General features: G+C 43.1%; 1 protein-coding gene across 9 annotated transcripts in view; it reads right to left on the minus strand.

The window, feature by feature from the left end:
- Positions 1-27,296, minus strand: part of LOC126067441 (signal-regulatory protein beta-1-like) — a 173,451-nt gene that overhangs the window by 105,416 nt on the left and 40,739 nt on the right. The window contains exons 5-6 of one of the 9 annotated variants that reach the window (XM_049869313.1): positions 26,504-26,570; positions 22,680-25,875 (exon numbers count right to left, since the gene is read on the minus strand). The exons of 6 other annotated variants lie outside the window; for them this stretch is intronic. In XM_049869313.1, the coding sequence (XP_049725270.1) occupies positions 26,506-26,570 (65 nt within the window). In that variant the 3' untranslated portion in view covers positions 22,680-25,875; positions 26,504-26,505. Of the gene's footprint in view, positions 1-22,679; positions 25,876-26,503; positions 26,613-27,296 lie in introns of those variants that run through there. 2 more of the 9 variants (XM_049869312.1, XM_049869310.1) reach the window with 2 other exon arrangements.

The raw sequence follows: 27,296 nt of genomic DNA on the forward strand, positions 1-27,296 counted from the left end.
TCAACCAAGAACTACCCAGCTGGAGGGAGGAGGAGGGCTCTCTAGGACCTGGTCAATGTTGGAGTGGACCCAGGTCTGCCTGGTTCCTACCCTTTACTGATGTCACTGGTGCAGCTTAGTCCAAAGGTACAGTCTAACGTGGACCTCAGAAACTGCATGCCCCTGGCCGTACAGAGGTCCTTTCCTAACTCCTTTTAGGAGAGGAGGTGGGTTAAGGTCAACAGGTATCTGCTTTATGGGATGAGGTGGGGATTATGGGCTATGAAGAGGGACAGGGTTGGAATAGGAGGAGCAAATGGTGGGTAGGTTCCTGGAGGGAGGGGACAGTCACTACCCTTTGTGCTGTACCTATTTCAGGTACCATACTATGTGGATGGAACTGGAGAGAGAAGGAGGATGAATGACCAGACCAAGAGGGCACTCTAAGGAGTTGGGCAAGTCACTGGACATTCCCAGGATCAGTTTTGTCATCTTTAAGCTGTCATTTCATAAGAAGTCTTGCCTTGTAGTGTTTTAGCAGAGATTAAATGAGATCATGACTGTAGGATGCCTGAGACCCAATAAGTTATTAATGATAGTTCTGGTACCAAGTGAATTAACCAGCTGACCAGTTGTGGTCAAGCCCATTTCAACTCCTGGTGACCCCCATGTGTGTCACCATAGTAAGATAAACTGACCAACAAGTGATGGTGAGATAAGTTTACACAGCTATAAATGTTGGAACCTAAGCATAATTTTGTCTGAATTCAAATAATAACTGTAGCTGCCATTTATTGTAGATAAATATGTGAACTGCATGTATAGTTTAAGGAGTCCTGGTGGTACAGTGGTTAAAGCACTCAGCTGTTAACTGAAAGGTCAGTGGCTCAAACCCACCAGCTGAGCTTTGGTGGAAAGATGTGGCAGTGAACTTCCATAAAGATTACAGCTTTGGAAACTCCATGGGGCACTTCTATCTGACCTTTAGGGTCCCTCTGAGTTAGAACTGACTCAAGGGCCATGAATTTTATATGTATAGTTTACATATGTTAAATCTCTTAACCCTCATAAGAACTCTATGAATTAGGAATCTTCATCAGGCCCTATCTACAGACGAGCAAACTGAAGCACAGAGGTTTTGAATGGAAGAGTCTGCTCTCTATCTTTGGAGCAGCCATCATACCGTCTCCAGGTAAGGTTGTCCAAGCAAGTCTTATAATGCAAGCTCACCTCCACACAACCCAAACTGACTATCATAAACCACAGAGCCTTACTGGTGACCAAGGAAAAAATCTACATTTCAGAATTACCAGTAAGTGAGCTTATTGAACTGATCTCTGCCTTGGGCATTTTTAAGGAGACTGAGCTGGGAGATCACTATCTCCAGAGAAGCTACAGAACCTTTTAGGATGGTCACATCTAAAGGAAGCTACTGGTTAGAAATCATTCTGGTTATTCACAGAATCACAAGCTCTTAATTTGCGCAAGACCTCTATGAATATCAAGCTCCCCCTCCTCCGGATGTCTTTTGGTATCCAATCAGGAGACAGGGGTTGCCCCAGCTGCCCATGGTGAACTTACCTGAGCTTCCAATGGGTTTGTAGGTGGTGTGAGCTGCTGCAGACAGTGTGAGGCTGGCCCAGATAGGAGGCTGTGCCTCAAGCTGAACACCTGTGCCGATGTAGCCACCAACTGCATGTTTTTAGGGTGAAGATCGCATCGCTATTCTTCCTGGGTATGTATTGCTCAGTTTCCCTGAACACCTGTCAGTTATCCAGCAGGGTGAGGTGCACAGTCTGTGGATAGAATGTCTGCACATGGCAGGTAATAGCCACCAAATTTGAGGAGATTGAAGACTGGGACACTGTCACTGTAGGGGCAACTGACACAGCCCAGAGAAAGCAGACAGTTACTGTAGGAAGTTCATTATGGGATGCTGAGAGCTCCTTGAGGATGCGATCGTCCACCCAAAGCCTAGCCCAGGGCCTGTCACAGAGGAGGATTTAGGTATTGGCTAACAGTAGCATGCATGAGTAAATGCATGATTGAATTATGGTATGAATGCATGCTTGCTTGGATGGGTGGATGGATGGAAGGAAGGATGGATAGATGGTTGGGTGGACGGGTGGACAGGTGGACGGATGGACGGACAGACGGACGGACAGGTGGATGGGTGGGTGGGTGGGTAGATGAAAGCCATCTTAATTTTTTTCTTTTTTTTTCCACTTTGACAACTAAAGATGAAAAGATGAGATTTGAATTCCATTTAAGAATCTACAAACCAGCTGACTCACTCTACAACTTGATAATTCTAAGAACTGAAGGTTCATAAACTCTAAGTCTTCATGATTCCAAGATACTAAGATTTTACAAAGGAAGGAACTTGGGTTTAGAAAGGTTCAGTAACTTGTCCAAGGTCAAGTGGCAAAGCTGGGATTACTCCAGAGGCAGCATGTTTTACTGCTATGCTTTTCTGATACCCAAACTGTAAGAGGATGAGCATTTACGATTTCAGGCTTCTGAAATTATGATCTAATGACTTCTAGAGTTTTTTCAACCAGATTTTCAGCTGTGCAATAGAATGTATTCATATTGAGAAATATTGGGATAGTGTTAAATACTATAAAACGTTAAATCTTTTATGAAAATAGTACGTTGTAGTCCTAACATTAATGAGGTCATACCAGAATAGGGTAGGTCCTCAACCTAACCATTTCTGAATTATGAAAAGAGCAGAGTAGACACAGAGACACACAGGGGGAAAACAGACCCCAAGGATCACCAGCAGACACCATAAACCAGGAGAGAGGCTCACAGATGAAATCTACATGGCTGAGATCCTGGTTTGGAATTTCAGCCTCCAGAACTGTGAGAAAACAAATTTCTCTTCTTTAAAGCAAATACTTGCAATATTTGTGTTACAGCAGCACAAGTTTACTAAAATGCCAACCCACCCAGATCTATAATTTTCTCTCAGTGATGCTGTTAATGGGTTGGAGAAAAAAAGGCAAAACACCATCCCTAGAAGCTCACTACTTGTACTCAGTCTTTCCCCATCAGCACAACAGACAGGGATTCTCAGTAATCAAAGAGCAGAACCCTGAGCAGAGAGGACCCAGGATTGTGAAGGCCTGGTAACTGGGTGGTGCCCAGGGAGAGTACAACAAGATAAGATACCACCAAGCAAGGGTGATAGGGGGCAGCAAGTCCAAAAAAAGGATAGGGAAACAGATGGCCCATTGGAGCCACCAGTGAGTTCTACTGGCTATACAGTATCTAGGAGCAGCGTCAGGGACACAGCTGATAGTAACTATTTCCATGCACTGAGTGGCAGTACTTGAGGCATTGTACATGTATTATCTCATTTAATCCTCACAAAACCAAATGAGGTGAATTACAGAAAGCTGCTGGGTATTGGTTAGCCCCTGATGGAGCGGTGGTTAAGCACTCGGTTGCTAACCAAAAGTTTATTGGTAGGAACCTACCAGCCACTTTGTAGGAGAAAAATGTGGCAGTCTGCTTTTGTAAAGATTTACAGCCTTGGAAATCCTATACCTTGAAGTCCTGTGGGGCAGTTCTGCTCTGTCCTAGAGGCTCGCTATGAGTCAGAATCAACTTGGTAAATTGGGACAGTGAGGAAGTTGGTATAATTTTTTTTTCCACAGAAACTCACACTCTGATACCAACGAATCCATCATTTTAAGTCCCATGTTCTCAGCGCAATCGTTGAAAGGTTATTTTTGAAGAAATATTTGAAATCATTTAGTGTTTTAGCAAATTTCACAGGGAAACTTTTTTTTTACTGTACTTTAGATGAAGATTTACTGAACTAGTTTCTCATTAAACAGTACACATATTGTTTTATGACATTGGTTAATAACCCAACAACCTGTCACCACTCTCCCTTCTTGACCTTGGGGTCCCTATTACCAGCTTTCCTGTCCCCTCCTGCCTTCTAGTCCTTGCCCCTGGGCTGTTGTGCCCATTTGGGGTCATTTTGTTTTATGGCCTGTCCAATCTTTGGCTGAAGGGTGAACCTCAGAAGTGACTTCATTACTGAGCTGAAAGGGTGTCCAGGGGCCATACTCTCAGAGTTTCTCCAGTCTCTGTCAGGCCAGTAAGTCTGGTTTTTTTTGTGTGCGTGTGAGTTAGAATTTTGTTCTACATTTTTCTCCAGGCCTGTTTGGGACCCTCTATTGTGATCCCTGTCAGAGCAGTCAGTGGTGGTAGCCGGGCACCATGTAGTTGTTCTGGACTCAGTCTGCTGAAGGCCATGGTAGTTGTGGTCCGTTAGTCCTTTGGATTAATCTTTCCCTTGTATCTTCAGTTTTCCTCATTCTCCTTTGTTCCCAAAGCGGTTTGACCAGTGGGGTATCTTAGATGGCCACTCACAGGCTTTTAAGACCCCAGACACTACCCACCAAAGTAGAATGTAGAACATTTTTCTAATAAACGATGTTATGCCAATTGAGCTAGATGTTTCCTGAGACCATAATCCCTACAGGCCTCAGCCCAGCAATTCAGTCCCTCAGGGAGTTTGAATGTGTCTATGGCTCTTCCATGACCTTGCCTTGTACAAGCTCTGCTGGCTTCCCCAGTATTGTGTGCTGTCTCACACTTCACCAAAGTTACCACTTACCTATTGTCTATTTAGTGTTTTTCCATCCCCACTCATCCCCTCCATCATAACCATCAAAGATTGTTTCTTTTTGTGTGTAAACATTTTCATGAGTTATTACAGTAGCGGTCTCATACAATATTTGTCTTTGTGTGATTGACTTATTTCACTCATCATAATGCCCTCCAGATTCATCCATGTTATGAGATCCTTCTCAGATTCATCATTGTTCTTTATCATTGCATAGTGCTCTATTGTGTGCACTTACCATAGTTTGTTTATCCATTCACCTGTTGATGGGCATCTAGGTTGTTTCCATTTTTTTGCTATTGCAAACAGTGCTACAGTGAACATGGGTGTCCCTATGTCTATTTGTGTGAGGACTCTTATTTCTCTAGGATATATTCCTAAGAGTGGGATTGCTGGATCATATGGCATTTCTATTTCTAGCTTTCTTTTTTTTAAGGAAGCACCATACCATTTTCCAAAATCGTTGTACAATTTTGCATTCCCACCAGCAGTGCATAAGAATTCTGATCTCCATGCAGCTTCTCCAACATTTGTTATTTCCTGTTTTTTTGATTCGTGCCAGTAATGCCTGGGTGAGATGGTATCTCACTGTGGTTTAGTTTTTCGTTTCTCTAATGGCTAGTGATTTCATTTCCTCATGTGTCTGTTGGCCACTTGAATGTCTTCTTTGGTGAAGTGTCTGTTCATTTTCTTTGCCCATTTTTTAACTGGATTATTTGTCTTTTTGTTGTAGAGGTGTTGGGTTTTCCTCACAGGAACCTCTTTTAATCAAAGCATTCTCTTTTCAAGTGCCTACAGTATCATTATCATCGTAGATTTTGTTCTTCCGTTTTTTTTTTAGTCTGCTCAAAGATTTCGCCTGAGATCCCAGCACTTCCCCAACACTATTTGCATCAACTTTTTGAAGCCCTACAACTTTTGCAAGATTTGTGATTTCACTTTACATCAGGTTTGGATTCTATTTCATGGTATCGTCTGGTGTTTACCACACTTCAATCAAGTGAGCCCCATGTCCTACAGCAGAGATTTCTGCGTCCCCACCACCTCCCCAGGCCAGCGATCTCGGGCCGCTGTGCTGGGCCATGCTGTATACACAGAGGCTCACCTTAAGCCCCTGCAATATCTCCCATCTTCTTCTCCATCTGAGGATTTCTCCAAAACCATGACCTGCCACCCCGCCCATGCAGACACAATCCCTATACCTGTGGTTATAATCCCGTTTGGGAATGCATTTTCTCTGTTATGCTAATAAGGCAGTGTTAATGTGGGATGTGTCTTAAGCCAATCACTTTTCGAGATATAAAAACAGCAGATTGGGCACAGAGGGAGCAGAGCAGAGATGGGGGGGACGAGGGCAGGAGGGGATTAGAGACAGAAGCCAAGCCACATGAAGATAGCTGAGGAAGTAGAAAAGAGACAAGGGCCTTTCTCCAGAGCCAACAGAGGGAGAGAGCCTTCCCCTAGAGCCAGCACCCTGAATTCTGACTTACAGGCTCTTAACTATGAGAAAATAAATTTGTTTGTTAAAGCCATCCACTTGTGGCCTTTCTGTTATAGCGGCACTAGGAAACTAAGACAGTGACAGAAGGCAGTTGAGGAGGCCGCAAGAACCTGTTCTCTTACCACCAAGCTCTGGTGCCTTCTGTGTGGTGCTTTCCTCTGAGCAGACGCTAATGGTACTCTCATCCCACCATGCACATTATCAAACACTTCCAGGTATGTGTGCTCATTTTCATCAGCGTCCCAACTGTGGGGTTGGTGTTATTGTCCCCACTCTCCAGAAGAGCAGAGGCTCAGAAAGGTTTAATGACTTGTTTAATGTCACACAGCCTGTCAGTGAAAGGAGGGATTTTAAGCAGGTTTGTCTGACTTTGGGTCCGAGACTCTTCCCTTAATGCCACAGGCTCCATCACTCAAAGGATTTCTCTCTCTCTCACTCTCTCTCTCTGACTTTCACACCCTCACAGCCTCTCTGACCCAGACCTGTTAGTTACCCAGACCAGAGCTAACATCAGAGAAGCTGGGTGGTAAGTAGGGCTCATCTTTCACCCCGGTCTTACCCCCCACCAAGCCCCTCACCTTAGTGTCACCTTTTCTACCTCCTGACCCCCAAGCTCTCATCATCTGTCTTTCCCCAAAAGATCCTCACTGAGAAGATGCAAACACCCTGGCATATGGGGAAATGGCACTGTGCCAGCCCCTGAGCCTCAGTAACACAAAGTGGCTGGGCACGATAATTGCTGAGGGCTTCCCTGCTTGCTCTGAGGGTCTCTGTGGGCAGGACTTACCTACAAAAACCAGGAGTAGTGTGGTCAGGTTGGCCCCCTGAGCCCACCCAGTTATGGCAGGCATGACAGGAGGCTCACGGTGTCACCAGCTCCTGGATGAGGCTCTGCTGAGCATGAATTCCGGCCTGGCTTACTGACAGCATGGGGTGGGCCTTCCCTATTGCAGCTGCCCACCTACCCCAGGCCTGGGGCAGAGATTTGAGCCACAATGAGAGAAGTGAGCATTGTAGCCATGGCCTCCTTCCAATGCCCAAACCTTCAGGCTTGAGGTCTCCCTGGACCCCACACAGGGACCCTGGAAGGAACATGTTTGCTGCACTTCTGTACTGTCAATCCGGATACCCCATGAGCCAGAGTCCAAAGGGGCTGGGCTCTGCCTCTACTTTGCGCCATGGAGCTTGCCTCAGGTGCTGTGAACCTCCGGGTCCCCTCTCCTGGGGCCTCCTCCACACTGAGCAGATGTCACTAGGAGCATGCTCTGTCCCAGGCCCAGGAATGGCTTCCAGGAATACAGAAATGGGTATGGAGGGTTGGTGAAGTGATGAGCCTGGACATATATGACTAAAAGCTGAGAAAACAGCGCAGACTCAGGAACTCAACCCCCACACTATAGGTAAGTAGGCTCCCACAGTGTCGGACCTGGCTTTTCCAGTTTCCCCAGAGATTGTCCACTGGAATCTGAGTTGGGGGAAAGTCAATTTTAAACAGAACTTCATTTCCCCTGACTTCCCTGTTAAAACAGCCTCTCCCTTTGGCCACTCCCCTCCACTTGCTCTACCTACTTAGCTTCCTAATGCTTAGCCCTGACACGCGTACTTATTGTTTCTATCTTTTCCCCCATGAAAAACAATTTGCCATGAGGGCCGTTGCCTTTTGTTCAGTGCTCTAACCAGCACCCAGAATAGTACTGGACACACAGTAGGTCTTCGATAATAATGAATGAAATTTTGGGGCCGGATACGTTCTTAGGACTGAGCAAGAACTAACTAAACCCGACCTACAATCAGGAGCCCTGGGTCATGAAAACAGTTAATGTGATCAGCAGCTAACAGAAAGGCTGGAAGTTTGAGCCCAGCCAGAGGCATCTTGGAAGAAAGGCCTGATGATGTACTTCTAAAAAATTAGCTGTTGAAAACCTTATGGAGCATAGTTGCACTCTGATACACATGGGGTCTGCATGAGTGAAAGTTGACTTGACAAGTAATTTTTCAACCCATCCAGCTCCCTAGCCATCCTGCCTTCCCCTTGATCGATGTTCTTAGCTATCTGTGGAGGAAGAGGATTGAAAAATGTGGTTGGTGTAGGGAGTTGTCAGCCATACAATAGAAATATAGTGTTATAAGTAGTTTTAAGTACTTTGGACGTGTTATCAGGAGGGACCAATCCCTGGAGAAGGACATCATGATAGGTAAAGTAGAGGCTGAGCAAAAAAAAAAAAAAAAGGAAGACCCTCAACGAGATGGAATGACACGCTGGCTTCAACAATGGGCTCAAATATAGGAAGGATTGTGAGGATGATGCAGGATCAGGCAGTGTTTCGTTCTGTTGTACTTAGGGTTGCTATAAGTCAGAGCTAATTAAAAAGCACCTAACACCAACATATAGTTTTAAATTTTTTTCCAGTACCCACTTTAAAAACAAAAAAAAAGTTAAATATGAATTAACATATTTTATTCAATGCAATAACAAAAATACTCTCATTTTAACATGTAAACAAGATAGAAACATTGAGATATTTTACATTCTTTTTTTCTTACTAAGTCTTTGAAATTTTCAACAGCTAAAGTGAAAATGTATTCCTACCACAACAAAAAGTTTTGTTTAACAAAAAAATCTTTTACACTGCTTCGGTTTTTCAATTTCAGTTGAATAAAATTGGAATTTCAGTTCCTCGGAGGCACTAACTATATTTCAAGTGCTCCATAGCCACATGTGGCTTGTGGCTACCATGTTGGACAGCACAGTCTGGGATCAAACTTTTCTTCCAGGAAAGCCTTCCCTACTCTGGCCACTGCTCTAAGTATAGATATTTTCCTTCCATAGCATTTATCACAGCTGTAATTAGATCTCTAATATGTAATTAGTTGCATAATGACTCTTGTTAGACTATAAGCTCCTCAGGGACCATGTCCTTGTTATTCGCTACTGTGGATAAACGCTTAGCGCATAGTAAACCAGTTGCTATTGAGTGGACTCCACTCATGGTAACCCCATGCATGACAGAGTAGAACTGTACTCTACAGGCTGACTTTTTTGGAAGTAGATTGACAGACCTTACTTCTGAGGTGCCTCTGGGTAGACTCAAATCTCCAACTTCTAGTAGCAGCCAAGTACATTAACCATCTGTGTTACCCAGGCCCTCCTGGAACATAGTAGGTGCTCAGTCAATGTTTGTTGAATGGATGGATGGATGGAGGGACAGACGGACAGATAGATAAATGAATGAATAACCTGAAAGGCATAGAGAGGTGCCTTGGCGTTAAGGGAAAAGAGGAAGCACTACCAATGAGAAAGCAGAGAAGGCTTCCTAGAGAAAATGAGTTTGCCTTCAAGGGTTCCTGCACTTGGCCTTCAGCTTCTGTCCCATCATCTGCATGAAAGGAGACTGGGGTCACCAGGACTGGGCTTCAGGCAGTGGAGAGCTATGGGTAGCCTGTCTTGTAAGGCTCAAGGAGAAGTGGGGAGACTAGAGCCCTTGTGGGGGTAGACTGAGGACTGCCAAGGAAACCACAGGCTCACGAGGCTGGGCCACGTGTCCACTGGGTGAGGCTCGGTTGCCATTGAGTGAAGCCAAGCCAACTTCTTCCTGATTCCAGCACCAACAGGAACTGAATCTCACAGCCTGTGAGCACAACCTCTTATGGGGCCCCTACTTGTAGTAAGTATGGGCCCAAATCCTGCCCTAATGATCTGAGGGTCAAGAGAGGGACAGAAAGTCCCTAGCTTCTCAGAATCTGTGTTATATGGGACATCAACAACCTCTAACATCCAACCCCTGGTTGAAAGGACCCCTGGGTCTTTCACCTTCGTCCCTCTTCTTAAGCTGGAGCTTAGACTCAGCTTAGCCCAGCCACTCATGCTATTCTGCCACTCTTCCAAACAGAGCTTGTCTTTCCCAAGGCGCTGCTCCACCTCCTTGAAGAAAGAGCCATCTCTTGTTCACTCGCTCCCAGTCCTCAGCACCTGGCACAGGACCTGATGCAAAACAGTCTCTTAACACATGTTCATTAAACAAATTTATTCCGTTGTCAGTTTATTCATTCATACAAATTTTCATAGAGTGCCAAGTATGTGCCGGACACCATTGGAGGCCCTGGGGTTACAGCAGTGAGCAAGACAGTCTCTACCCTCAGGGAGGGTACATTCTACAGGCGAGGCAGAAAATAAATGAATAACTATGAGATATAATTTCAGGTAGGGTTAACCTGTATGAAGAAAAATCAAGAAGGCAAGGGGTAGAGACTGACGCATTGTATTTTGGGAAGGTCTCTTTGGGGAGAGGATATGTGAGCTGAGACTTGAGTGAAAGAGAGAGGGAGCCATGGGGAGAACTGGAGGAAGTGTGTTCGAGAGAGAGGAGTATAACATGAAAGGCCAGTGTGAACTGGGTACATCTGTTCAACAGCAGGGCCACTGGGATGGGATCAGAGTGGTGGCAGGGAGGGCAGAGGTTCATGGGAGAAATGAGGGTCAAAGTCCGAGGTAGAGGTTAGAGTTTAGTCTGTATGCAATGCACTGGTGGGCTGAGATCAGGGCTATGGCACAATTAGATTGGCAACTGAAAGTGTACACTCTGGGGGCTGTATGGAGGTGCTGGAAGTGAGTTTGTAAGGAAATTTCAAAATTTGAGGTGTCTGAGAAGATCTGAAGTGGCCAACTCGTGGTTTGAGTGCAACTCCTTTGTGGCTAGCAACAGCCATTTTCTGTGCAGACATAATCATGAAACTAAGAAATGTCCAGCCATGATGATGTAACAACACTGCATCCCTCTCCACCCCATTCCTCTCTGCCCTGCCCCCCACCAGTCACATGCCTTATTCATTGTCCACGTTTTGCATGCATGTAAGACAGTTGAAAATATCATGATTTGGATCAGGCAGACCTTAGTCCTCATGGTGACATCTTTGCTTTTAACACTTTAAAGAGGTCTTTGCAGCTGATTTGCTCGATGCAATAATTTGTTTGATTTCGTGACTGCTGCTCCCATGGGTATTGATGGTGGATCCAAGTAAAATGAAATCCTTGACAATTTCAATATTTTCTCTGTTCAACATGATGTTGCTTATTTGTCCAAATGTGAGGATTTTTGTTTTCTTTATGTTGAGGTGTAATTCATACTGAAGGCTGTGGTCTTTTATATTCATCAGTAAGTGCTTCAAGTCCTCTTCACTTTCAGCAAGCAAGGTTGTGTTGTATGGCAGGTTGTTAATGAGTCTTCCTCCAATCCTGATGCCCATGTTCTTCATATAGTCCAACTTCTCTGATTATTTGCTCAGCATACGGATTGAAAAAGTACTGTGAAAGGATGTAACCCCAATGCACACCTTTCCTGATTTTAAACCAGGCAGTATCTCCTTGTTATGTCTGAAAGACTGCTTCTTGGTCTGTATACAGGTTCTGCATGATCACAATTAAACGTTCTGGAATTCCTGTTCTTCACAATGTTATTCATAATTTCTTATGATCCACACAGTCGAATACTCTTGCGTAGCCAATAAAACACAGGTAAGTATCTTTCTGGTACTCTCTGCTTTCAACTGAGATCCATCTGACACCGGCAGTGATATCCTTCCTTCCAAGTCCTCTTCTGAATCCTGCTTGAATATCTGACAGTTCACTGTCGATATACTGCTGTAACCATTTTAGAATTATCTTTAGCAAAAATTGCATGTATTATTTATTGTTCAATAATCCCCTCATTTTGTTGGATCACCTTTCTTTTGAATAAGTACAAATATGGATCTCTTCCAGCCTGTTAGCCAGGTAGCTGTCTTCCAAATTCCTTGGCATAGAAAAGTGAGTGCTTCTAGCATTGCACCCCTTTTGGAAATATCTTAAATTGTATTCTGTCATTTCCTAAAAAAAAAAAAACCAAACCCGTTGCAACCCTATAGGAGAGAGGAGAGCTGCCCCATAGTGTTTCCAAGGAGTGTTTAGTGGATTCAAACTGCCAATATTTTGTTTAGCAGTGTAACACCTAACCACTGCACCACAGCCTTGTTTTCTGCGATGTCTTCACTGCAGCTTATTCTTCCTTCAGTACCATTGGTTCCTGATCATATGCTACCATCTGAAATGGTTGAACATCAACCGATTATTCTTGGTACATTGACTCTGTATATTCCTTCCATCTTCTTTGGATGCTTTCTGCATCATTCAATATTTTGCCCATAGAATCCTTCAATATTGCAACTCAATACTTGAATTTTTTCTTCAGTTCTTTCTGCTTGAGAAATGCCAAGCATATTCTTCCCTTTTGGTTTCCACTCTCCAATTCTTTACACATTTCATTACAATACTTTACTGTTTCTTCTACAGCTGCCCTTTGAAATCTTCTCTTCAGCCCTTTCAGTTCATCATTTCTTTCATTCCCTTTAGCTACTCTACATTCACGAGCAAGTTTAGAATCTCTTCATTGTTTTTTTTATTGTACTTTAGATGAAGTTTTATAGAACAAACTAGCATCTCATTAAACAGTTAGTACAAATATTGTTCTGTGACATTGGCCACTAACCACACGACATGTCAACACTCTCCTCTCTTGACCCTGGGTTCCCCGTCACCAGCTTTCCTGTTCCCTCCTGCCTTGCAGTCTTTGCCCCTGGGCTGGTGTGCCCCTTTAGTCTTGCCTTGTTCCATGGGCCCATCCGATCTTTGGCTGAAGGGTGAACCCCAGGAGTGACCTCATTGCTGAGCTAAAAGGTTATCTGGAGGGCCATACTCTCAGGGTTTCTGCAGTCTCTGTCAGACCAGTACTAGTCTGGTCTTTTTTGTGTGTGTAAGAATTTTGTTCTACGTTTTTCTCCAGCTCTGTTTTGGACTCTCTATTGTGATCCCTATTAGAGCAGTTGGTGGTGATAGCTGGGCACCATCTAGCTGTACTGGACTCAGTCTGGTGGAGGCTGTGGTAGTTGTGGTCCATCAGTCCTTTGAACTAATCTTTTCCTTGTGTCTTTGGTTTTCTTCGTTCTCCCTTGCTCCCGGTGGGGTGAGACCAATGGAGTATCATCCTAGATGGTTGCTCATAAGCTCCCAAGACTCCAGACAGATTCACCAAAGTCAAATGTAGAACACCTTTTCCACAAACTATGTTATGCCAGTTGAGCTAGGTGTTCCCTGAGACCGTGGTCCCCATAGTCTTCAACCCAGTAATTTGGTCCTTCACGGAGTCTGGGTGTATCTATGGAACTTGTACAAGACAAAGTCATAGAAGCTTCAGAATCTCTTCTGACATCATTTTATTTCTTTCTTTCCTGCCTTTTAAATGATCTTTTGCTTTCTTCATGTATGATGTCCTTGATGTCATCCCACAGCTTGTCTCGTTTTCTCTCATTAATGTCCAGTGCATCAAATCTATTCCTTAGATGGTCTCTAAATTCAGTGGAATATACTCAAGTCATACTTTGGCTCTTGAGGAATTGTTTTAATTTTCTTCAGCTTCAACCTGAACTTGCATATGAGCAATTGATGGTCTGTCCCACAGCTGGCCCCTGGCCTTGTTCTGTCTGATGATATTCAGCTTCTCTGTCATCTTTTTCCACAGGTATAGTTGATTTGATTCCCATGTATTCCATTTGCCAAGGTTCATATGTGTAGTCACCATTTATGTTGTTGAAAAAAGGTATCTCAGTGCATAGGTCATTGGTCTTGCAAAATTTCATCATGCGATATCCAGCATCATTTCTACCACCAAGGCCATATTTTCCAACTACTGACACTTCTTTGTTTCCTACTTTTGCATTCCAATCACCAGTAACTATTAATGCGTCTTGATTGCGTGTTTCCTCAATTTCGGACTGTAGAAGCTGGAAAAATCTTCAGTTTCTTAATCTTTGGCCTTAGTGGTTGGTGGTAAATTTGAAATGGTATTAAGTGGTCTTCCTTGTAGGCATGTGGATATTATCCTATCACTGAGAGCTTTGTACTTCAGGACAGATCTTGAAATGTTCTTTTTGACAATGAATGTGATGCTTTTCCTCTCATTTGTCATTCCCGGCATAGAAGACCATGATTGTCTAACTCAAAATGGCCAATACCAGTCCATTTCAGCTCACTAATGCCTAGAATGTTGATCTTTATTTATTCCATTTCATTGTAGAAGTCTTCCAATTTTCCTAGAATCATACTTTGTACATTCTATGTTACAATTATTAATGGTTGTTTGCAGCTGTTTCTTCTCATTTTGAGTTGTGCCACATCAGCAAATGAAGGTGTCTTAGGTTGGGTTGTCTAGAGAAGTGAAACCAGTAAAGCATATAAATATGTAGAGAGAGATTTATGTCAAGAAAACAGCTCATGCGATTGTAGTAGTTGGAACATGCCAAGTCCTTGGATCAGGATAGAGGACTTTCCCAATTCACAGACCTGCAGAAGCTAGTGAACCCAAGATAAGCACATTGGAGAGGAGGCTCCCGCTCAAAGGCTGTGAAGGTTGAGAAATCCCCAAGGTCGGCAGGCAAGACTGCAAGGTTTCTCCTGTGTCATGTAGCTGCAGGGTTTGGAGAACCCAAGATAGGCAGGCTGGGGAACAGGACTCTTGCTTGCAGGCTGTGAATATCGGCAAATCCCAAGATGGACAGGTAAGCTGCTCGCTCAAGTCCCAAGAACCAGAGGTCAGACAAGAGACAGCTGCTGGATCCAGAACAATCCAACAACTTTTGCAAGGTGAGCAGGAAGGAAGGAAAAGGCAGAAGGTGGAGACATGAAGACTGAGGGGGCAGTGAGCCACCACAGGCCCCACCCTCACCGGTACCACTCAGAAGATTCCATCATGGAGGTGATCACATATCAAATTTCGACAGGGAAGTCATCACAATATTATACAACTGCCAAAACACTGAGAATCACGGCCCAACTAAGTTGACACACAATCTTAACCACCATAGGAGGTCCCAAAAGCTTGACTCCATCCATCGCCATTAAGGTCGACTCTACTTTGGGAAGGCAACTCTTCTCTAGTCTTATTTTGAGTGCCTTCCAACCTGAGTGGCTCATCTTCTTACACTATGTCAGACAATGTTCAGCTGCTTTAGTAGGTTTTCACTGGCCAATTTTTTCTGAAGTAGATCACCAAGTCCTTCTGCCCAGTCTGACTTAGTCTGGAAACTCCACTGAAACCTGTCCACCATGAGTGATTGTTATAGATTGAATCGTGTCCCCCCAAAATATGTGTAACCTGGATAGGCCATGATTTCCAGTGTCGTGTGGTTGTCCATCATTTTGTGATCTGATGTGATTATTCTTTGTGTTGTAAATCCTAACCTCTATGATGTTAATGAGGCAGGATTAGAGACAGTTGTGTTAATGAGGGAAGACTCAATCTACAGGATTAGGTAGTGTCTTGAGTCACTCTCTTTGGAGATACAAAAGGGAGAAGCGAGCAGAGAGGAGAGGGACCTCACACCACCAAGAAAGAAGCACCAGGTGCGGAAGGCTTCCTTTCAACATAGGGTCCCTGATGAGAAGCTCCTAGACCTGAGGAAGATTGATGACGAGGATATTCCTCCATAACTGACAGAGAGAAAGACTTCTCCGGGAGCTGGTGCCCTGAATTTGGACTTCTAGACTCCTAAACTGTGAGAGAATAAACTTCTGTTTGTTAAAGTCATCCACTGTGGCATTTCTGTTATAGTGGCACTAAATAACTAATACAGTGACCCTTCTGGCACTTAAAATACTGGTAGGTAACTTCCAACATCATAAAAAATTTTTTAACTTCCAACATCATAGCCACGTAAAAGCAACCACAGTACAACAAGCTGACAGACGAGTAGTGGTCTTTTGATTATGGTGCATATAAAAACATTTGCATATCCTTCAAAGATGACTTTTCTTTTATGTAAATTTAAATTAATCGGAAAGTAAGTAGGCAATCGCCAAGGCCTTTGTTAACTATGGTTAGCAGAAGTAGCTCTTAACCACTATACCACCAGGGTTTCCTTGCATCTCATAAATAGTATAAAACTTAAATAAAGGGTAGATCTTTCTGTTCCTTCACTGATTTGATAGGCCAGCCCTGAAGGTCTTCAGGGGCTGTGTAAGAGACACTCATAAACTCAGAAGTTCATCTGCCCTTCGTCAGGCTCAGATCACTGTTAAAGTTATTAATGTTTATAAAAACGTCCTTTAGAATGTTTCATCTTCAAGTTGAAAAATTCGTTCTTTGCAATCATATTGCTCATCAGTATCAGTGGGCTTCTTCGTTCCTGCAGCTGTTTTTGTTATCTGGCCAACATGTGCATATATTTATTCTGCTTCCTTTCCTGTCCGTGTTAAGTTGTGTCAAGGGTGATTTGAGGTGCATCAGGGAAGAACTCTACAGGGTTTTTCACAATGTACCATGTCAACCTTGGGGTGGTGCTTTCTTAACTTCATTATTATATCAAAATCATTTTGGTAGCCATTAACAACTTAAACATTTGTTTCCAGTATTTGCTCATTATAAATTCCTGTGCAGATTGATGTTTTTCCAGGAAGGCCCATCATTTTCTATTAATTTGATACATGTCTTTGATTTTTCTGTTTTCTTGACAGATTCCTGTAACTGTTGTGAACCGTGGTCAATGTCTTACAACTTTATTTTATTTCCGAATTTCTTCCTGAACCTGCTTCATCACTTCTACTCACTTGATGAGAGCTGTAGTTTTGGTAGTAGGAGATGGTGTTGCATTGTGGAATTTCTCAGTCTTTCCACAAGAGCTATGGCATCAGCAAATCCCTTCTCAATTGTGCAGTTCATTTCTAAGGAAATACCTGCGATCCTAGCCTACCATGATTAATACAAGTAAGAGCAAGAAGTTACTCAGTGGCCATGGTAGACATATTGGTTTTGCCCCTTGTAGCCCAACAGTGACCTGCTACAAAGAGGTTAAGGCACTGGACTTTTAGTTTCTGTCCTGCCTGGAGGTTTCATTCATCCACTGTCAAGTTATACAATACACTGATGGACTTGCTCACAAGCAATAAGCAGGATTTCACTTTCCCATCCACCTTTTTGGTTCGTCCTTCATTTTCCATAAAAAGCTGTTAGCAAAGAGGCTACTGCATGAAGCTATCTCTTCGGAGACTCGAATTATAAAAGGATATGGCTTTCTATTTTCGGCAGGACTTTGCCCTTTTCTGTCCTGTTTGTGGTCCCTAAAGCATAGGGCTCTGGAATCGAATGCCTGATTATTTTTCTTTTGTTTTCTTTCTTCCCAGGTGACTTGACTGAACTTTAATTGAGTCACTTTATTTTCAGCAGAATTATAGCCTTGCATATTTGATTTATAAAGAACTTCTTTGAGTGTCTATACTAATTACAATTTTTTTAACTTTTTCTTTAGAGATAAATTGTAGATTCAAATGGAGTTGTAAGAAATTATGGACAGATATCCTGAACTCGTTATTCAGGTTTCTTCAAAAATAATACCTTGCCAAACTACAGTACAACATCACAATCAGAATATAATCCAGTAGCTGTGTTCAGGCTTCCTCAGTTATACTTGCACTCGTTTGTGATTGTGCCTGGGTGTATGTATTTTGTTCTATGAAATTTCATCACAAGTGTAGTGTCATGTATCCACCACCGCAATCAAGATATAGAACAGCCTATCAACACGAGAATCCTTCAGATTGCCCTTTTATAACCACACCCAATTCCCCCCTCCTCTGTCATTTTGTTGTTAGTGGCTGTCCACCGGATTCCAAATCATGGCGACCCGATGTGTGCAGATTAGAACTGCTCCATGGAAACCCCGGTGGCATAGTGGCTAAGTGCTGTGGCTGCGGAAGGAAGGGTCAGTGGTTCAAATCTACCACTTGCTCCTTGGAAACTCTATGGGGCAGTTCTGCTCTGTCCTATAGGGTCGCTATGAGTCAGAATTGACTCAATGGCAATGGGTTTGGTTTTTTTTTTGGCATGGGGTTTTCAAGGCTGTGACCTTTTGTAAGCAGATCTCCAGGGCTCTCTTCCGAGTTGCCTCTGGGTGTGTCCAAAGCACTAACCTTTCAGGTAATAATCAAGTGCTTAACCATTTGCACCACCCAGGGACTCCTTCATACACCTGTTACCCATTAATCTATCCTCCATTTCTATAATTTTGTCATTTCATGAATGTTGTCAAAAGGAAATCATAAGCATGTAACCTTTAGGGATTAGGTAATTCTTCACTCCTCATAATTCCTCAAAGATCCATGCAAGTTGGCATATGAATCAATAGTTTGTTCTTTTTTATTGCTGAGCAGTATTGCTTGGTATGGAGGTAGCATAGTTTAACCATTCACCCTTTGAAAGACATCTGGGTTGTTTCCAGTTTGGTGCTGTTATAAATAAAGACACTATAAACATTCATGTACAGGTTTTTGTGTGAACATAAGTGGCTGTGTCATATAGTAGTTGCATGTTTAGTTTTTAAGAAACTGCTAATTTGTTTTCCAGAGTGGTTGTGCCATTTTACATTCTCATCAGCAATAAGTGGGTGATCCTGTTTCTCAAAATTCTTGTATTTGGTGTTATCATGTTTATTTTAGCCTTTTTGAAGGAAGTATAATGATATCTCACTGTGGTTAGTGTGCTGTGCTTTTCCCTAAGGGCTTGTGAGGTTGAACATCTGTTCGTGTGCTTATTTCTCATATGCATTTCTTCTACAATGAAATGTCTATTCAAGCCTTTTGTCCATTTTCTCATTGTATTTCCTTTTTTCCTTTTTTTTTTACTGTTGAATTTCGAGAGTTCTTTATATATTCTAGATAAAAATCTTTGTTGGATATACAGTTTGCAAATATTTTCTCCCAGTGCATAGCTTGTATTTTTGTCTTTGTTTCAGAAGCATTTTGTAATTTTCACAACTCAAATCTTGTTCATTTTTTAGGATTAAGTTAGATTAATTCCTAAGTATCTCTTTATCATTTGGGCGGTTGTAAACGACACTGTTTTTTACTTGTTTGTTTTTAGTGTGTAGTAATGTAGTTGGTTTTTATGTGTTCATCTTGTATCCTACCATCTTGCTGATCTCACTTATTAGCTTTAGAGACTTTTTAGTAGATTTCTTGGGATTTTCAACGTAGACAATTATGTTATCTGCAAAGAGAGGAAATTTTATTTCTTCCATTCCAATCTATACGAATTTTCTTTTTTTTTTTTTTTGTCTCATTGCAATGGCTAGAACATCCATCACAGTGTTGCCTTATTCTCAGTCTTAGGGAGAAAGTACACAGTCTTTCATCATTAAGTGTGATGTTAGGTGTGGCATTTTCATAGATGCTCCTTACCAAGTTGAGGGAGTTTTCCTCTACTCCTAGTTTGCTGAGAGTTTTTATCATGAATGGGTGTTGGATTTTGTAAAACCCTTTATCTACTATAATTGCTATGATCATATAATTTTTCTTTTTAGCCTATTAATATGAAGGATTGTGATGACTGATTTTCAAATGTTGAAACAGCCTTGCATGCCTGGGTTAAATCCCACTTGGTCATGGTGTGGAATTCTTTTCAACACTTCTTAATTTGATTTGCTAGTATTTTATTAAGGATTTTTGCATCTAAGTTCATGAGATATATTGATTTGTAGCTTTCTCTTTTTTTTTGGATCGTCTTTGGTTTTGGTCTCAAGGTAATATTGGCCTCATAAAATGAGTTGGAAACTATTCTTCTATTTTCAGGAAGAGATGTGTCAAATTGGTATTCTTTAAATGCTTTGTAAAATTCTCCAATGGGACTGGGTGTCTAAGATCTTTTACTGTTCCTCAAATACCCACCTTCCTCATACTCAGAAAATGGTCTTGCTTCCTGTTTCATCTGGTCTGAATCCCTCAAGATATGCACTGTGGCAATTGGTACTCAAAGCCTCTGCCAAAAACTAATGGCTCTGGGGGCGAGACAATACAGGCTTATTCAGCTTTTCTAGCAAGTACAGGCAGAACTGGGCAGACCCAGTAAGTAGCCTGTTGGGGCGCTAGTGGTGCTTAGCCCAGTCACTGACCTGGTGAAACTTCTATAGTGACCACTTCTGGCAAAGTGGTCTGTGAGCACATAAGCCTCTGCAACATATTAACAGTGAATATTTGTGGGTGGAGGCATTGTGGATTATTTTCTTGGTCTATAATTTCACATTTTCAAACATTTTTCTACATTGAGGAGGTAGCATTTGGGAGGTACAAACACTTAAGCAGTCAACTACTAGCCAAAGGTTTAGTGGATCAAACCCACCCAGTGGCACCTGGTGATCTGCATTTGAAAGGCCACAGCCTTGAAAACTCTATAGACCAGCTCTACTCTGCATACATGTGGTCTGATGACTAGATGACAACTAACAACAACAATTAACTTAAAAGACAGATCCTCTGTTCCCAGGAACCTTTGAAATAGTGTGATAGCTGGGGTCAGGGTCTGTAGGACAGGAGTTGTAATGCGTGCTTTGCCCAGCCTTGTATCCATGGAAATGAGTCCATACTTGAGCAAGGGGATGTGGAACAGGGGTGGCCATGGAAGATTTTGCAAGCTGGAAGTCATCAAAGTCTGAGTCCCCTAAATTCTGCCTTTTCTGGAATGACCTAGACTTCCAAAGGAAGTCTATGGCAATGGGTGAGGATAACACAGTAAATAGGCAGAGGGCTCCCACCACACGCACAGCCTGAGGCCCCCACTTAACTGTGAGTCCCAGGAACAGAGACTGGAGGAGAGAAGGCAGAGGAAGGTGGGGCAGGGGGTCAGGGATGGGGCATTGTGGTGGCCTGAGGGGATTTCTGTGTCTGAATGCCTTGGAAAGGCCTGGGACTCTGTGCTCTAAGGAGAGAGTACAGTTCCTGCCTCTGTGAAGTCAGAGAATGGGGATTGTGATGAGAGAAAAAGCCATGGGACTGTGGCACTTTCCCTTTGTGACTATAAATTAGACAGACAAGGTTGCTACAAGCTGAGAAGTTGCTGATGAAAGTGTCCTGGGGGCCAGAGCAGAGGTCTCGACACCCGCAGGCTTGTGCTCCTCCCAGAGCGTCTTCCCATCTCATGGCTTCTCTTCAATCTCACAGCCCTTGCTTATCCAGGAGCTCCAGAGACATAAGCTGGACCAAGGGCTTCTGGAACATTCTAATAGACAAGTGCTGGTCCAGCTTCTGCATGAGCCCAATACCTGGGCCACAGTGACCTGCACATCTGGAGGGAGAGGGCAGGATCTCTACACCTCACCTTCCTGGGGATAGAGTTGGACTCTGTAAGGACCCTTCCCTCTACCCTTTCTACCCCACCATTCTACTCTTTCTCCCACCCCACCGTGTCTTCTTACTTTCCATTGGACTCTAACAGTTGGAGGTGAAAAATGAGCCCGGTGCAATGCCTGCAGTGGGCCCCCAAGTTTACAGTGAATCCCTGCATACAATATGGAGAGCCACCTCCTTTCCCTCTCCTGCATAGGAATTAAGTTTGGTTGTGAAAGTGTTAGATTTTTGGAGATGGTGATGATTTGTGCTGTAGAAGATGGGGGGAGCTTGTGGGGGAAGGTGGGACTGTGGGTAACACTCTCCAGGAAGGAAAGCAACATACTTAGAGACATGCCTGGGAAAGTAAGAGGTGACTGGGTCTGGGGCTAGCTATGGGAAGAAGGGAGTGGAGGGGCCAAAGTAACATTCCCAGAAAGTGGGAGGAGCCAGCAAGTTGGCCTCCTTCTCTCTCACCTTTGGAATGGCTTTACCCAAGCACAAAGGTGGTGTCCAGGGATTCTCAGACCATACTCAGTTGGTGACCTTTTAATGTCCAAGAGTCCATAGCCAGGTGCTGGTTGCCGTGGCTGGTTCCCTGCTCTCTCCTTCTCAGGGACAGACTGGATGTCAAAGCCAGAAGAGAAGAGGAAAAGGCAGAGTAGGACCTGAACGCCCTCCATGAGATGACAAGATTCCCCTCCCATTGTTATGTCAGCATCTCATTCCATTGTTCTGGAATGATGAAATCCACACTGGGAGACCCATCCATGGCTCCTGCTGAGAATTGGACAGAAACTTTCCTCCAGCTTCTATCATTCTACCCTCCCTTCCACCCCAAGGAGTCTTCTCAATTTCTATTAGACTCTAAGCTCTTTGGAGGGTGGTATTCTTAGTGGCACAATTGTCAAAACACTGGCTTTGGAATCAGACACAATCCAGGTTCAAATTTTGCATCTACCTCTTAATAGTTAAGTAATCGCAAGACTATCACGTAGACCCATATATCCTACAATCTTTTTGATATCTTCATTTCTATGCCTCAGATATCCCAAACTGTGTTCATGATCTAGACTCACATTCTCTTCTCCCAAGAGGTAAAGTGCTAGTTTCATCACATCATATTTAGAGTACCTACTATAACCATGATTTAGGGCTGTTGATGTGGATTTTGATCACTTGGATGTGGTAGCGTTTGTCAGGTTTCTCCACTGTAAATTTATACCCCCAGCCCCTTGCATTTTGTACTCTTTGGAAGGCATTCACAGCCCACATTTAAGGAGTAGTAGCTATGTCCTTCTCCTTTAGAGTGGAACATCTACATAAACGTTTATAAATAATTGGGTGGAATATTTGTCTCTTCTCACCAATTTACAAATTTATTCAATCATTTACTTATATCAGTATGGACTGGTGGATATTGACTATATACTTTGGGATACAATCCAATACTACTTCACTTATCTGTTGCTCAAATTATCCCAGCTTTGGCCTGGGAACTCTTTCAGTTGGTTATTGTGTCCCATTTGACATACCTCCATCAATGTAGGATTTGCTATTGTTGTTGTTGTTGTTTTACATCTCCTTACTTTTGAAAGGATGTTGAATTTTTGATGGAATTTTTTTAAACACAAAGAAGAGAGCAGTCTTTATAGACAGGGCTTTAGAATTTAAGACCTAGGTGATTGAATGGGAAAAAAAGTTTTGTTTTGAAATCCAGCACCTAATATAAACCAATGTCTTGAATAAAATATTATTAATTTACTTATTTAAAAAAATCATAATCAGTGACCAGTCACTTCACTTCTTTCAAACTCTGTTGGTGATTGATTTGTGAATCATCTTCACTTTACACACAGGCAGCAAAGCATGGAGATCTGTTGCCTCGTTATCTCCCAGTCATGAACCCACATGATATTTTACAAAAATGAATTATCTGAACTGGGAATTGGCCAATACAGATTAGAGTATAAGAAGAAAGGAAAAGCAATAGCACTGGAAGTGAAATTCAAATCAAACATATAAGGAATTATAGAAGAAATAGTTGACCATGGAAATGCTGACATGGCTGCTGTTTGATACACTCTAGACATGCAGCCACAGGAACTTAGTGAAGGCAAACATATCAACATAAATGAGTAAAGTGGTAGTGATGAAAAGGGTGAAGATGTCCCACATGGGGTGATACCAGCAAAAAACTTCACATTAGAGGTACTCTTAGATTTTAGAACATTGGAAGTGCAAAGGATAAAATATTGGAAGTGTATTCAATCTTCCAACGGAGTATGATAGCTCAACAAGGCAGGAGCAAGATGCTTCCTCTGTATTGTAAGTTATACAATGAGAAGAAGGCAAACTACTCTTAGGAAATTTTTTTTTTTTTTTTTTACCAAGAAGCAAAACACTGTAATTCCCAATGTTCCTAAGTTTTAAATTACAGTGTACTAAATAAATATGCTTTTTACTATTTTTTTTTCTCATTTCCCTGCATATGGATGGCCCAAGATGTTTGTGATAGGCTGCTAACCTAAAGGTTGGTTGTTCAAACCCACCCAGTGACTCCATGTAAGAAAGGTTAGTGAACTGCTTCTGTAAATATTGCAGCCTAGAAAGCCCTATGGAGCCGTTCTACTCTCTAACACCTGTAGTCACCATGAGGTAGAATCAACTCAATAGCAATGGGTTTAATTTTTTTATGGATTTATAACTGACAGTAGGAAGGTTTTTAATGTTTTGACAAAAAATATATAAAGGTCGTTGAGCAACCGTTATTTTTCCCATTGACTATTAAGCTCACTTTCCATGGTTTTAATTCGCATGGTCGTTTTTATGATACAACACCTACCACACAAAGTGAAGACTGCTCACATTTACTGCGTCAGATGGCAATAGTGCTATGACAAAAGACTAATCAGGTTCAGACAAATTGTAATGCCAGGTGGGGGGGGGATTAATATTTTATATACTGCTGTTTACAGAAGGTGCTTTAATAAAGTAACATTTAAGCAGACACTTGAAAGAAGGGAGGGAGTGAGCCAGGCAGATATGTTGGAGAAGAAGCAGAGGAATGATAAGATCTGATTCACATTTCCAAAGAATCATTTTGGCATCTTCAGGAGCAAAGCTGAAACAGGGAAGCCAGTTAAAGAGTACCAATGACCCAGGAAGAGATGATGGTAGCTGGGCCCAGGGAGCATTGGTGGACGTGAGGTGTACAGATGATAGATATAACTCAGTGGTGTGCTGGACTCAGCTTGTACTGGCTCATGAAAGCCGGTTGTTAAATTTTCAGGAATTTTTCCATCTATTTGCTAAACTGTTAGTAGTTCGAAGTTGGCCATGATGGGAGTATTTGCACCTCAGAATTTGGCAAATGCCACAAATCGGGATTTTTTTCTTCTTCTTTTGAACAGTCAACTGTTAAACATTTATAAGTCTATCTCTGCATATAAGCATTTTAAAGGTAGAATTGAATATGGAGTATAAAAAGCTCTTGGACAGTGACAACATGTTCACCATGAGCAACAGGGTAAGGAAGGATGCAGGATGTCTTAGTCATTTAGTGCCGCTATAACAGAAATACCACAAGTGGGTGGCTTTAAAAAAGAGAAATTCATATCCTCACAGTAAAGTAGGCTAAAAGCCCAAATTCAGGGAGTCAGCTCCAGGGCAAGTCTTCCTCTCTCTGTTGGCTCTGGAGGAAGGTCCTTGTCTTCAATCTTCCCCTGGTGGTGCAGCTTCTCAGGCGCAAGGACCCTAAGTTCAAAGGATGTACTCTGCTCCTGGTGCTGCTTTCTTGGTGGTGCGAGGTCCCTGACTCTCTACTTCCTTCCCTTTCCTTTTATTTCTCAAGAGATAAAAGGTGGTGCAAGTCACACCCCAGGGAAACTCCTTTTACATTGGATCTGGAAGGTAAGCTGAGCAAGAGTGTTACCTTCCACTCTAATCCTTTTAACCACAGGCAGAGATTATGATTTAAAACACATAGGAAAACCACAAAATGGAGGACTACCACACATGGCCTAACCAAGTTGACACATATTTTGGGGGGACACAATTCAATCCATTACACAGGATGATAGATGAACTAGTGCTCCCATCACAGAGAGGGGAGGAAAAACTTCTTCTGGGTGTGAGTAGTAGGACACTTAGGCAAAAAGGGAGAAGAGAATAATTTTTCTTCTTCAAACAGATATAGGGATCCATTTATGCTCAGAAGGCAAGGGTGGGGAGTCAAGGGTTGGCAGGAATCTGGAAGACGAGAAGAATTTTGGCTTCACAAACTTCAGTATGTGGCATATGGTCGAACCGCACAGCAGTGGATGAGACTTAACTCAATATGTTTAGGAAACCTCACTTTTTCTCATATCCTAGGGAAGTGGAGTGAGTCAGTCTTCAGAACCAGTTATCAATACCTGGACCTGGAGGCACTAAGGGCTGTGAGAAGGAATAGCAAGAGGGTGTGGGCAGGCAGGTATCCAGAGCATTGAGGCACATGGAGAAGAGTCTGCAGAAGCTTCCATCAGGCATCTTCTCTCAGAGTGGGCCATCAGATGAGGAAGGAAGGAGCTGTGGGGAAACAGGCCACATTATCAAGAAATGAGTGCATACTGTGTCCCCAGGGCTTTTCTCCTTCTGAGATGATAGTTGTGAGGGGAATAGGAAGCCTCTGGAATAAGACTGCTCTTATCTTCATCTTTCTCCCTGAGTCCTGACCCCCTTCCCCAGTCCTGTCCACTCAGTCATGTGGAGTGTCAGTAGGACAACCCTCACAGCAGCCGATCCAGGGGTTCTCAACATTACTGTAATATGTGGATTCCTTTTGCTTCCATGGAGCCCCAGTGTTGAAATTATCTGGAGATGGTCTCCAAGGGAACCACCCACTCAGTTGCCAATTACTCAGAACTCTCTGCCATTTCCTCCACGGAACCTCTAGGACACTGAAGATGCCCTTTAAAAACGCTTGATCTTAACCACCTCCTGCAGGACTCCATGTGCTTCCTGGGAGCTGGGAACCTCTTAGAGGGTTCCATGAGGCTCCTGAGAGGAGGGGTGGGAGTGTCATCTCTCTTAACTCCAGGTGGTCCTGACGGAGACTTAGGACTTCCTGGGCTGGTCCTCCTTGATGACTTTGCCCCTTTGGGATATACATCGGACTGCCCTCCTCCCTGAAGCCTGAGTTTCTCCCAAAACTTACAGTCAGACCCTCTGCTTCCTGTAGACATAGACGGCAGAGACACCAACGACAAGCAGCGCCTTGAGGCCTAGAAGGAGACCTCCAAGGAGGAGGAATGGAGTTGACATCTCTGGAAGTCAACAGGCAAGAGGCACCATTAAAGAAGGCACACAGGAGTCCCCTTATTCCCTCTGAGGCTCCCTGTGCCCACAGATGCTCTGAAGACTTTGAATCTATGTCCTGCCCGTCCTCATTCTCACTTACTTTCTCAGTGGCCAGGAGAGAAGGGGTGAGGAGAACATATACTCAATGGCATCTATAAAAGTGTTATCTGCTTTACTTACTTGATCCTCATGAGCCTGTGAGACAGATATTATTATCCCCAGTCTGATGAGGAAACTGAGGCTCTAAGAGTTTAGGGAGGGTCACAAGATGAATGGGATTCAATCTTTGGGATGTCCATCACTGTACCCGCTTAGGATGGCCCCATAAACCCTGTTTTTGGAGTCAAGTCCAACCTCACAGTCATGGAAATGAATGTCAATGCTGCAGGCAAGGCGTTGAGGAGAGGTTTCAGTGCAAGAGCTTCAGCACCAAGGAGCTGAAGAGCCCTCAGGGTGGCCAGACCTAATGAAACCTGCTGGCTTGAAGCACCCTCCTAAATCAAGGAAACACAGTCTCAGGCTTGGGAGGTGCCTCACACATGATCTAGTTCACCTGGCCCCAGAGCAGATGTCGCCTGAACTCTTTCCGTTGGACACAGAAAGTTGGATCTGTGGAAGCATACTTTTAGATTGTTCATATTTTTCTAATG

The sequence above is a fragment of the Elephas maximus genome, chromosome 25, assembly GCF_024166365.1.
Source record: "Elephas maximus indicus isolate mEleMax1 chromosome 25, mEleMax1 primary haplotype, whole genome shotgun sequence".
Classification (NCBI taxonomy): Eukaryota; Metazoa; Chordata; class Mammalia; order Proboscidea; family Elephantidae; genus Elephas; species Elephas maximus.